The sequence below is a fragment of the Esox lucius genome, chromosome 14 (assembly GCF_011004845.1).
Source record: "Esox lucius isolate fEsoLuc1 chromosome 14, fEsoLuc1.pri, whole genome shotgun sequence".
Taxonomy (NCBI): domain Eukaryota; kingdom Metazoa; phylum Chordata; class Actinopteri; order Esociformes; family Esocidae; genus Esox; species Esox lucius.
The window spans coordinates 4,026,625-4,040,118 of NC_047582.1; the positions used below are offsets into that span (position 1 = coordinate 4,026,625).

The following is a 13,494-nucleotide window of genomic DNA, read 5'->3' on the forward strand; positions in this document are numbered from 1 at the left end:
CAACCTGGTGAGGAGTACAAAGACAAGTGTGTCTTGCCTACAGTCAAGCATGGTGGTGGGAGTGTCATGGTCTGGGGCTGCGTGAGTGCTGCTGGCACTGTGGAACTACAGTTCATTGAGGGAACCATGAATTCCAACATGTACTGTGACACACTGAAACAGAGCATGATCCCCTCCCTTCGGGTGACTGGGTCGCAGGGCAGTATTCCAACATGATAACGACCACAAACACACCTCCAAGGTGACCACAAGGAGCATCCTCAATGGAAGGTGGAGGAGCACAAGGTCTCTAACATCCACCAGCTCCGTGATGTCGTCATGGAGGAGTGGAAGAGGACTCCAGTGGCAACCTGTGAAGCTCTGGTGAACTCCATGCCCAAAAGGGTTAAAGCAGTGCTGGAAAATGATGGTGGCCACACAAAATATTGACAATTTGGGCCCAATTTGGACATTTTCACTTAGGGGTGTACTCACTTTTGTTGCCTGCGGATTAGACATTAATGGCTTTGTGTTGTGTTATTTTGAGGGGAAAGCAAAATATATACAAGCTGTACACTCACTACTTTACATTGTAGCAAAGTATCATTTCTTCACATGTTGTCACATACTCAAATATTTACAAAAATGTGAAGGGTGTACTCACTTTTGTGAGATACTGTATATTATGTATGTATATATGTGTATATATGTATATGTGTGTATATATATATGAATAGGATGCCAATTGGGATGCATTCTAGGAGTTGTGTTTTGCAGTACTGCTTGAGTGTTGCAGCTTGAGATTCAATGTTTTTCTTTTCTCTCTCTCTCTAGTTTCTAAATTCTGAATATTAATATTTTTGTCAGAAGGATCACAAAAACACATTTTGGAACAAGTAAAAAAAAAAAAGAAAGAAATAAAAACAATGAAATGAGTCCAAACAATGTTTACAGATTTAATCTTTGAATGTATGACGTACATTCTGTATGACTGTTGGCAATAAAACCGTGAATGTGTGCTCTTTTTTTTCTCCATTTCATGTCTTCTGTGCTGGCATATGATTTTCCATGCAGTTTGACTGACTCCCTTGAGGCAGCATACATCAAGGTGCAGCAAACTCTAATGCAATGTAACATTTGTTAGACAAGCTGGTTTTGTTAATATTCTAATTTATTTCATTAAAATTAAACCTGATATGATAATTTAATGTTCTGTCAGTGCAGAGAAACTTATATTGTTTTTAAGTATTTCTATTTCTGTTTTGATCAATTGTCAGCTGAAAAGATTAACTGAAAGTTGCTTTAATTTGCCTGGCACCCAAACTCCTTGCTCCGGGCCAAATGCTCAGAGACGTTAGTTTCTTATCCAGCATAAGGCAGAGGCAGGTTATTAGTAAGGTTTGTCTTGTCAGGCAATCGCTTTAATACATACACTGCCTGAAATACCTATTTCTAACCAGCAGAGGGGGCCCTGCCAACTCAAAATAACACCAAGCACTTATACCAGGAAGCTTCCTTGAGCTCATAGACATTATGTTAACAGTAAAATCATGCTTCAATACAGGTAGTAGCTTAATGTTTAGCAAATCATCTCGTTAAATACAAAAGTTTACAGTACTTAAAAAAACATGCTACCATTGTATAATGTACAGTGAAATTATTACAGTATAGCTTTCTTCAAGAGTTACAGTTACCATGCATGTAAAATGCCTATCAGTTTGATATCCCAGCCTAGTGTACAGGGTGAATATCCTAGATTTAATCTGAACCACGAAAGATCAGCTGATTTAAACAGTATTTTCCAAATTGAGTAGACATATACAATGTTCTGTGTGAATGCAGCCTCCACGAACGTGGCAAAGTTGCCTTTAAAAGGTGCAGAAAATGAGAAATCGGTTTAAATATAGACTTCAATCTCAACAACACAATCTTTATCTGCTCTTGACAGTTTCTGGGCCCATTACCCTCAATGGAAGGAAGAGCCAAGTGCTTGTTTGTGGTCATGGAGTTTTTGGCCAAAGCTGTTATAGGCCTACAATGTCTTTTTATCCTATGCTCCATAATTTTAAGTTACCACACTTAAAAGTAACTTGCGTTCACTCAAAATGAGTGGAGGTTCATGGCCCCACAGCAAAGTATTAACATTCTTCCACATTAGCCCCATTTGCGCACAATGACGATGGGCTCTTGATGGAAATGTGGGCAACTGTGATCTGAGGGCTAGCATCCTTTTCCTGTTCAGCTGCCCTGTGGTGGTTTTGATTATTATGGGCAGAGCTACTGGACTTGCTCCTGCTTTGCTCCAGGTTGCTAGGCTTGTTGGGACCACCACCACTGGAAACCTTCCCCTTCATCAGACAGCCACAGACCAGACTTAAGAAGGCCCTCCTCATCTCCCTGCTGGCCAGGGTATAAATGACAGGGTTCATGGCTGAGTTGAGCACGGCCAGGGCTATGAAGTAGTCCGCCTCGTAGAGGATAGCACAGTGACGGGGCTCACAGGCTACGTCAATGAGGAGGAGGATGAAGATGGGTGTCCAGCAGGCGATGAAGACGCCAACCACGATGATGACAGTGCGGAGGAGGGTCATGGAGTGCTCCGAGTTTGAATGTTTGGTCACCTTGCGGCTGCTGGGAACACCGAATTGGAAACATGTCAAACGAAAGCAGACAAAAATGTAAATACACAAAAAGTTTGTTTCCCAGACATAGATAAGCCTGGACTACAAACAACTTGCCATGGAAATATAGTCTAAATCAGTCTAGTAAAGTGACCCTTACTGTACAAGGCAAGAAACAAAAATTAGGGACTAGAAAATGTGCCAAAAACATGCCAGGGCACCAGCCTTGCAAGCACCATGCTCTACAAAAAGCTACACAGGACCTCTGTATGTACAACCCTGTTTCCCAAAAAATTGGGCCACTGTGTAAAATACAAATAAAAACAGAATGCAACGATGTGCAAACATTTATCCCTATACAGCATATCAAATGTTGAAACTGAGAAATGTTATTGTTTTTAGAAAAATACATGACCATTTTGAATTTGATACCAGAAACGTGATACCAGCAGCATGTTTACCACTGTGTTACATCACTGCTTCAACACTCTATAAGTGTTTGGCAACTGAGGAGGCTAATTGCTGTAATTTTGAATGTAGAATGGTTTTCACCCATGTCCCTTGCATACAAATATTACTCCAGATTCTCTGAATCTTTTAACCCTATGATTTTAGCCCTCTTTAAAACCTCAAAATGACCTGCTCCAATGTGTTTTTTGCTGTATTGATCACCCCCAAATATTTCATAATCTAATATGCTAAATAATGTCTTACATGTTCCAACATTGGGGCCTGGCCGGGCCCAGCCCGAACGAGCGACATGGGGCCGCCCTCCCGTGGGCTCACCACCCACAGGAGGGACCATAAGGGGCCGGTGCAGAGAGGATCGGGCGGCAGTCGAAGGCGGGGGCCTAGACAACCCGATCCCCTGACACGGAAACTAGCTCTAGGGACGTGGAATGTCACCTCGCTGGCGGGGAAGGAGCCTGAGTTAGTGCGTGAGGTTGAGAGGTTCCGACTAGAGGTAGTCGGGATCACCTCTACGCACGGCTTGGGCTCTGGAACCACACTCCTTGAGAGAGGATGGACTCTTCACCACTCTGGAGTTGCCCATGGTGAGAGGCGGCGGGCTGGTGTGGGTTTGCTTATAGCTCCCCAGCTCTGCCGCCATGTGTTGGAGTTTACCCCGGTGAACGAGAGGGTCGTTTCCCTGCGCCTACGGGTCAGGGATAGGTCTCTCACTGTTGTTTGTGCCTACGGGCCGAATGGCAGTGCAGAGTACCCGACCTTCTTGGAGTCTCTGGGAGGGGTGCTGGAAAGTGCTCCGACTGGGGACTCTATCGTTCTACTGGGGGACTTCAACGCCCACGTGGGCAACGACAGTGACACCTGGAGGGGCGTGATTGGGAGGAACGGCCCCCCTGATCTGAACCCGAGCGGTGTTCAGTTATTGGACTTCTGTGCTAGTCACAGTTTGTCCATTACGAACACCATGTTCAAGCATAAGGGTGTCCATCAGTGCACGTGGCACCAGGACACCCTAGGCCGCAGGTCGATGATCGACTTTGTTGTCGTTTCATCTGACCTGCGGCCACATGTCTTGGACACTCGGGTGAAGAGAGGGGCGGAGCTGTTAACTGATCACCACCTGGTTGTGAGTTGGATCCGATGGCGGGGGAGGAAGCTGGACAGACTCGGCAGGCCCAAGCGTACTGTAAGGGTCTGCTGGGAACGTCTGGCCGAGTCTCCTGTCAGAGAGATCTTTAACTCCCACCTCCGGCAGAGCTTTGACTGGATCCCGAGGGAGGCTGGAGATATTGAGTCCGAGTGGACCATGTTCTCCACCGCCATTGTCGAAGCGGCCGCTCGGAGCTGTGGCCGTAAGGTCTCCGGTGCCTGTCGAGGCGGCAATCCCCGAACCCGGTGGTGGACACCGGAAGTAAGGGATGCTGTCAAGCTGAAGAAGGAGTCCTATCAGGCCTGGTTGGCTTGTGGGACTCCAGAGGCAGCTGACGGGTACCGACAGGCCAAGCGGACTGCAGCCCGGGTGGTTGTGGAGGCAAAAACTCGGGCCTGGGAGGAGTTCGGTGAGGCCATGGAGAAGGACTATTGGCTGGCCTCGAAGAGATTCTGGCAAACCATCCGGCGCCTCAGGAGAGGGAAACAGTGCCCTACCAACGCTGTATACAGTAGAGGTGGGCAGCTGTTGACCTCAACTGGGGATGTCGTCGGGCGGTGGAAGGAGTACTTCGAGGATCTCCTCAATCCCGCCGTCACGTCTTCAATTGAGGAAGCAGAGGATGAGGGCTCAGAGGTGGACTCGTCCATCACCCGGGCTGAAGTCAACGAGGTGGTTAAGAAACTCCTCGGTGGCAAGGCACCGGGGGTGGATGAGATCCACCCTGAGTACCTCAAGTCTCTGGATGTTGTGGGGCTGTCTTGGTTGACACGCCTGTGCAACATCGCGTGGCAGTCGGGGACAGTGCCTCTGGGATGGCAGACCGGGGTGGTGGTCCCTCTTTTTAAGAAGGGGGACCGGAGGGTGTGTTCCAACTATAGGGGGATCACACTTCTCAGCCTCCCCGGGAAAGTCTATGCCAGGGTTCTGGAGAGGAGAATACGGCCGATAGTAGAACCTCGGATTCAGGAGGAACAGTGTGGTTTTCGTCCAGGCCGTGGAACACTGGACCAGCTCTATACCCTCTACAGGGTGATGGAGGGTTCATGGGAGTTTGCCCAACCAGTCCACATGTGTTTTGTGGATTTGGAGAAGGCATTCGACTGTGTCCCACGCGGCATCCTGTGGAGAGTGCTTTGGGAATATGGGGTCCTGGGTCCTTTGCTAAGGGCTGTCAGGTCCCTGTACGACCAAAGCAGGAGCTTGGTCCGCATTGCCGGCAGTAAGTCAGACTTGTTCCCTGTGCATGTTGGACTCCGGCAGGGCTGCCCTTTGTCACCGGTTCTGTTCGTAATTTTTATGGACAGAATTTCTAGGCGCAGCCAGGGGCCGGAGGGTGTCAGGTTTGGGGACCACACGATTTCGTCTCTGCTCTTTGCGGATGATGTTGTCGTGTTGGCCCCTTCAAGCCAGGACCTTCAGCATGCACTTGGACGGTTTGCAGCCGAGTGTGAAGCGGTGGGGATGAAAATCAGTACCTCCAAATCCGAGGCCATGGTCCTCAGTCGGAAAAGGGTGGCTTGCCCACTTCAGGTTGGTGGAGAGTGCCTGCCTCAAGTGGAGGAGTTTAAGTATCTAGGGGTCCTGTTCACGAGTGAGGGAAGGATGGAACGGGAGATTGACAGACGGATCGGTGCAGCTTCTGCAGTAATGCGGTCGATGTATCGGTCTGTCGTGGTGAAGAAAGAGCTGAGCCGCAAGGCGAAGCTCTCGATTTACCGGTCAATCTACGTTCCTACTCTCACCTATGGTCATGAGCTTTGGGTCATGACCGAAAGGACAAGATCCCGGATACAGGCGGCCGAAATGAGCTTTCTCCGCAGGGTGGCTGGGCGATCCCTTAGAGATAAGGTGAGAAGCTCGGTCACCCGGGAGGAGCTCAGAGTAGAGCCGCTGCTCCTCCACATCGAGAGGGGTCAGCTGAGGTGGCTTGGGCATCTGTTTCGGATGCCTCCGGAACGCCTTCCTGGGAAGGTGTTCCGGTCCCGTCCCACCGGGAAGAGACCCCGGGGAAGACCTAGGACACGCTGGAGGGACTATGTCTCCCGGCTGGCCTGGGAACGCCTCGGTGTCCCCCCGGAAGAGCTGGAGGAAGTGTCTGGGGAGAGGGAAGTCTGGGCATCCCTGCTTAGACTGCTGCCCCCGCGACCCGGCCCCGGATAAGCGGAAGATGATGCTATGCTATGCTATGCTATGCTATGTTCCAACATCACAGTTTTGTTGTTTAATTTCTTATTTTTGAAGTAAAACAGTTTTTGCATCACTTCCCTAAGTTTTCATGTGGGTCAAACATGACCCATACGTATTGCCTTTGGAATTCACTGCATTGCACTCGTCAAACTGACCTTTTATTTTGCTACAACAATAAATCGATATAATTCTATATGGATATAAAATCTATATGGACATTGGAACATATGTCTGTTCTGTTCTGGATTACATCAACACCTTCACCAATGACGTCATCACCCACATACTAATAAAGACCTTCCCCAACCAGAAGCCTTGGATGAACAGTGAGGTCCAACAACTACTAAAGGCATGCAACGCTGCGTTCAGATCCTGTGACCTGGAGGGCTACTGCTCATCCAGGACAAACCTGAAAAGGGGCATCAAGTTGGCTAGAAATGATCACAAACTGCGGATCGAGGAGAACTTCAACTCTGATCCTTGACACATGTGGCAGGGCATCCAAGCCATCACAGACTACCGGCCAAATAACCCCACCCCCACACCGAGCGAGGTCTTCATCACCCACGAGATAAACAGGTTCTAAGCTCGTTTCGACAGGGACAACAAAGAACCAGCCATTAAACTCCCCCTGGATGCCCCCCCCAGCCTATCCACCGCAGATGTGTTGTCTGCACTGAGCAGGGTGAATGCACGCAAGGCTGCTGGTCCTGATGGCATCCCCGGGTATGTGCTCACAGCATGTCCATAGGATGCTGGCCGAGGTCTTCACTGACATTTTCAACCACTAGCCAAGGCAGTGGTCCCCATGTGCTTCAAGACCGCAACCATTGTGCTAGTGCCAAAGAAGTTGTTTGCGTCCTGTCTGAATTACTTTTGACCTGTTGCACTCACCCCCAAAATCATGAAGTGCTTACAAAGACTAGTTCTGGCCCACCTCAAGTCCTGCCTGCCCCCAACACTGGATCCCTACCAGTTTGCCTACCAGTCGAACAGGTCTACAGAGGACGCCATCTCTACAGCTTTCCACTCTGCCCTGACCCACATGGACAAAACCAACACATGTAAGAATGCTGTTCATAGACTTTAGATCAGCATTCAACATGGTCATCCCCTCTAGGCTGGTCAACAAACTCTATGACCTAGGGATCAGCCCTTGTCTCTGTAACTGGACTTTGGACAACAAACCCCAGTCTGACAGGTTAGAAAACTTCCCCTCCTCTACCCTGATACTGAACACTGTGTGCTGAGCCCCCTTCTGTACTCCCTCTTCTTCCAAAGCTGCGTTCCTGTAAACAGCTACAACATCATCGTCAAGTTTGCAGATGACACCACAGTGGGAGGCCTGATCAGTGACAATGACGAATCAGCCTACAGGCTGGAGGTCAAGTGCCTGGTGGCATGGTGCGTTGATAACAACCTGGATGTAAATGCAAAAAAAACAAGGAGCTCATTGTGGATTACAGGAAGTCTAAAGGCTGCAGTCACGGCTCACTGTTAAACTTTTTTGCCACTGGCCCCACTGGGCCAGTAGGTTTGAAACTTACTGGCCCCAAGACAATTTTTCCTGTGCCCTCCAAAATGTTTACTTTCTACCTCCAAAAGTTGTAATTTATCAGTGTTACAATAAAACCACAGACTCTTAAGTTTTGTAATTCTGTTAACATGTTTTATTGTTTATTACATACATCCTGGATATACATTTTTTAAATCACATTTTAAATGTTTTTTTTTTAAAGGTAATAGTCAACAAAACCATTTACTTTTAAAACAAAAACTAAGACCTCAAACATGACATGCACTCCTGTTGACAACCATCTCTGCACAACTCTATCTGTCTCTGGTCCTTCAATGCTAATATATAATAGTCTCCATACCATTTCTACAGACAGGCTACTCCTCCAATTGGTGCAGAATCCTCGCTCAATAAAAAATATTATACATTCCGTCAAAATGAATTGACTACCCAGGTCGACACCATCTTCTGCTGAAGTTCAACAGCCCGGGGTGAGGCGACTGGCGGGTCCGTCTTAGTTACGTGATATGCCGTTGTTATAAGTCGTGCAATGGCACAATGGGCATCTGCATTTAAATTCCTGACCAGCGCGGTCAAGGGCCCGGAAGATGGATTCTCAGCCACCCGCTTAGCTGTCATGTAGACAAGGTGCTGTCTGCTATTAACATGTCTGGTCAGGGATTGTTTTCGAAAGTTGTCGGTGCCTGTGTAAAAAGACCCACTTTTGTCTGCTTTAACCGGGAACTTACGACAGAGTGCGTCTGAGTTCCATAAAAGTCAACCCAGGTAAATTATTTTTTCCACTGAGGTAAAAAGTTGCGCTTCCGTTTGAGCTCATAATTATCCTTTGCTGCCATCTTCACTTTCAGTGTTACCTGTCAGTTGTTTAAAAGAATGTTTTGAGATAAGAGAAATAACATTTGACAACCACTCGTCACATCACTACTCAACTCTTGATTGGCCAAAGGTGTGCACTGCAATCCAGTTTCAAATCCCTGAGGACCTTTCCTGGTCCCTCAACACCTCAGCCCTGGTCAAAAAGGCACAGCAGTGCCAGTACTTCTTAAGGAGGCTGAAGAAGGCCCCCCTGTCTTCCAAAATCCTTGTGAACTTCTACTGCTGCACAATCGAGAGCATTCTGACCAACTGCGCCATAGTGTGGTTTGGTGGTTACTCCAGTAGAATCTGAGCATTAACAATTACAATATGAATGTACGTTTCATTGGAAGTGAATGTGCCTAGATAATGAGAACAACAGAAACCTCTCTGTTTAGATTATCTCTCAGTAGGTAGCGCTCTAATGACAGGAATGTTTACGATGGCCATATGGCATGGGGGTTGACTTCTAAAAAGTTAGAAACGCCCTTAATGTATAGGCTAGCTGGTAACCAACATTACAGTGAGAAGAGATTGACTGAGATGAGATTGAGGTTGTGTAAGGAAGACCAGGTCCGTAACCTCATGAACAAGACTTTCTAATGCTGCAATAAATAATATACTTTCTCTCTCCCTTGACAAACGGGTATGCTAATTATTACAACCACTATACGAAACGGCCGATTTCTAACATGATGGTGCCGTGACCCGGATGGATATGTTTTAACAATTCTGCTGAACTTCGGTTGGAGAGCTTAGGGGCTCGATTTGCAATCATGAGGAAGAAGTTGTTTTCCCGGTTACTGGTTGCTGAAGACAACTGAACAGTGAGTCGTAAAACTACGCCATAGAACGAACTGTCAAGATTGCAAAAAAGCGTTAGTTTGCCCAAAGAAGCCCTATGACGACCCGACTAGGCCGTGATTTTTATTGCGTGGAATCTGTCTGCGGGTGCGGACAGTCTGTCTCAATTTGTTGGGGCGTTGACCGGTGTGCTTCAGTGCTGAACTGTATTCCATGTTGCCATAGTATGATGACACTCCATTTTCCTTTTCGGGATTAGTGTGTGATATTGTATTTTTCGGCAATTATACAGTGACTTGTACAAGTAAAAATATAATGCCGTCCAGTTGTACAAATACAACAAGAGGACTGCAGCCTCTAACCTGCATGATGCGTTTATGTTTAAAAAGCAAGGCGCGAATAGGATACCATCAAGAACGAAAAGGATCATTAACAACGATGCCTGGACTGGAAATGGGCAGAAAGAAAAATAACGTTTTCCGGCTAAACAAGATGGATTCCGAGGAAGTTGTATATGGACAGATGGAGAGTGTGGTACAGACGAAGAGAGAAGACAGAGGAAAGTTAAGATGGCCGAGAAAGGACAAAAGTCGAAAGGCGCAAAAGGAGACAATCGAAATGGACGAAGATTCATTCTGTTTGACCACCTGGCTGACCGAGAGTAGTCTCAAGATGGAGTCTCTCTTATGGGATCCTGGAATCATGGACAATACTAGGAACTGACGTGAGCTTTCATAATCATTGATTCAGAGTTCTTAAATGTTTATTTCCTAAAAATGTATCGTACTTAATCATTAAATGAAGCTGGAACTTATCAAGGAAAACCTGATCACCTCCTCGTAATAGCCAAGCTTATTTAATTAAATATTACATGTAGTTTGGAAGCAATTGAATGTTATATAGCATGTTTAATAGGCATTCGAAATAGCCTGTTTTGTTCTGTCATGCTTGAACATGTTTAATATGTATTCAAGAAATAACCTGTTTTGTTGTGCTTTGTCATGTGTACTTATGTAATTTTGAGTCAGAACGTATTTACTGCGTTGATGATAATGTTTAAATCCGTAAGGCCTCAAGGGGGGTCTCACGACAATGTAGGTAGGCCTAATCAAGGCCCACCACGTGGTACTTGTCTGTTGCTTGCTGAGCTGTTCGCTAGCGCAAGTGGGTACGCCTGAAACCTAGTGATGAATTAGAATTTGGTACAATCATTTTCTAATCTGGGTAAAATAGTCCTCATGGTTGTCTTAGCAAAAGGTTACAGATATTGTGCTTTCGCTCTCCTTATATATTGTATAAGTGGTAGAATGAAGAATCCACATGGGGATAGTCTAACATTAAGGAGACACGCTGTGTCCCATGAGGACTGAATTGAATCCAAAATAGTCATAGCCTAAAAAAAATGGTAATACAGTTAAAGCGAGTTTACTCCACACAAAATTAAATGACCTATTTTAAAATGCTGAATTGAGTTTGGTTAAATAATATAGTTTCTCTTATTAGTATTTACCAACAATAACTGGGATAATGCTTGTTTTAAAACCAACACCTGATACTTGTTATGGAGTTCAAATTCTAAAAATGGTAAACTGACTAATGAACAAATAGAGTTTTGATGTAACAGTGTTTAAGGTCTACATTGAGTTTCCTTTGGATTACTTATTGTACCTTGATTTTAGTGACGTCATACATCTGTTTTCTGTCTGGATTGCCATTCTTAAGAGTTTCTTAATTTCCACCCTAATGTTGAGTTGTTGTATAGATCACATTTTTACAAACTGTGAAAATATTAGATGGGTTGGACACTAAATCAAAATCTCCAGTTAACAAAGGATGTTGGCTAAATTGATAGGATAGTCTGTGGACCATAAACAAACATTTGGCCTTTTTAATGCATTACCATAAATGGGTGGAGCTCAGAGTAGCAACCTTTCCCCTTACATCAGAGTAGCCTATTACTAAGGGTTAAATTTGAGTGTTCAGTCTGGTCTCATCTATGGTAATTTTATCAACACAAGCATATTCAGTTTTGAGAAAAATAAAAAAAAACATGAAGTGAAAGTTAAATATATTTTCCAATCAATAGCTTTAATGTTGAAAGTTATGATTTTGAAACCAACTGAAGTGAGGGTAGAGACCTACAGTCATCCCCCATTGTTGATTATAGAACAAAGATAAGCATAAAGTTGCGATTTAGGGTTTGGCTGACCGCCACTATTTGGAATAAAAATGTATCTAACTTTGCGAATTCCCTAAAATTTAGGAGGTTAATCAAGATACTTTGTGTCTGCCATGTGGTAGTTTGGCTGTTGCCTGTAAAAAAGCTAAATTTGTATGCTGTAGCTATGCTAATACAATTGCCCTGGTGGTTGCAACAGGTAAATCACTCCACATGGGCTGGGTTTTTATTCACTCCTACAATATAGTTGCGCAGCTTACCCTTGGGGGCCAAACAATTTAGTTAAGCATGTGCCAAGAAACTACAGGATATTATAAATGCATGATAGCCAATTTCACAGACCTGTGTGATGGTACTGTGGCAAAGACAAATTTGAGAGCTGTATAGCTATGTGGTAAAATTTGTTAATGGGTTATATGGTTTATAATTCCTTCGTACAAGCGACCGTGTTGCACATTGATGTCTTTGTATTAGTGAATGTTCGTGTTTTTTAACTTGTTCACTTTGTTTTGATGAATATACAGGATGCAACTCCTTATCGAATGGATTATAGATCCATCCCTACTACCAATTCTCTATTTTTCATGTCTGTCCTGAAAAGATGGCCAGTGTGGGTTCAGGATGGCGCCTCCTGTAGCCTTATTTGTCATTGTTCTGCATTCACTCATGGTGTCATTTTCCGTTGACTTAATGAAGTGAAGGCAGGGGGGATGTATGATATGATAATTGATTATGATTGGAAAGAGTTGAGCTTAGGGCTCAAGGCAAATCAAATTGGTATTTATAAGGAGTTTTGTGAAAAAAAAATAGTTTTTTCCTGTTTGCATAGTTATAAACGGAGCATTTGGCATCTGTTATGTTTTACATTTTCCATTTACAGGATGTTTTTAATTGGTTTATTTGGGAAATTGTTTTGTTTGATGTAAGGTCTAACATTTTAATGGTTGAATAGTATAGATCTAACCATTTCTGATTTGGCTAAGCAAAGTCAAGTCTGACAATTTGATTCCACTGCTAGCTGCTATCGGGCATTAATATAGCACAAGGAGTCATAAAACAACCAAGCCAGTTCTGGATGGGAAAGGAACTTTGACATAGACTTTTATGGAAACTTGTCTGAATAGAGTGTACACTTCACTCTTATGATGGAACTTCTGAGATCCACAAGTTTCCACGACTGATCTATTGTCTTCATTGTTGGGAGTTGACGGAACCATACCCAGTGGATGAAAGTCCGATGGACTGTTGAACCACACTAATCGTTGTTTTGCAGTTATACTTTCAACAGATCAGGACATCACAACCCCTTTTCTGATGATACATCACGTCACTGACTGGACACAGACAACTGAGTGTGTGAGCACCAGCAACATGTTCAAGAAGGACTTCTACAACCACATTGGTTGAATCTGTTTCGAATTTTCCTGACCACTCACATGGCAGAACGATGCCAGGGTCAGATCACTTGGCTTCACACTCCATTTATAGATGAATCGTTGACAGCGAGATGAGGAGAATCCACCTGAGTCCTGAAGGACTACACAAACTACAGGTCAGAGTACCACGGGCCAGTTGACTGGAAAGGTCACATGGTCCCAACACAGTGGAAGACACTGTTGTGGTGTTAATCTTGATTAAGTGAAGTGTTGGAAACTCACTGTTCCATTACACACCTACACTGACTTGTTAGGACAACCAGGCAATTTGCTGG

The 13,494-nt window shown here is 45.0% G+C and overlaps 1 protein-coding gene across 1 annotated transcript in view; it reads right to left on the reverse strand.

Moving 5' to 3' along the window:
* Window positions 1-921: 921 nt before the first annotated feature.
* LOC106024628 (sphingosine 1-phosphate receptor 3) overlaps window positions 922-13,494 on the reverse strand; it is a 28,268-nt gene continuing 15,695 nt past the window's right edge. The window contains exon 2 of the mRNA XM_013136999.3: window positions 922-2,610. Within this exon, the coding sequence (XP_012992453.2) occupies window positions 2,118-2,610 (493 nt within the window). The 3' untranslated portion in view covers window positions 922-2,117. The remainder of the gene's footprint in view (window positions 2,611-13,494) is intronic.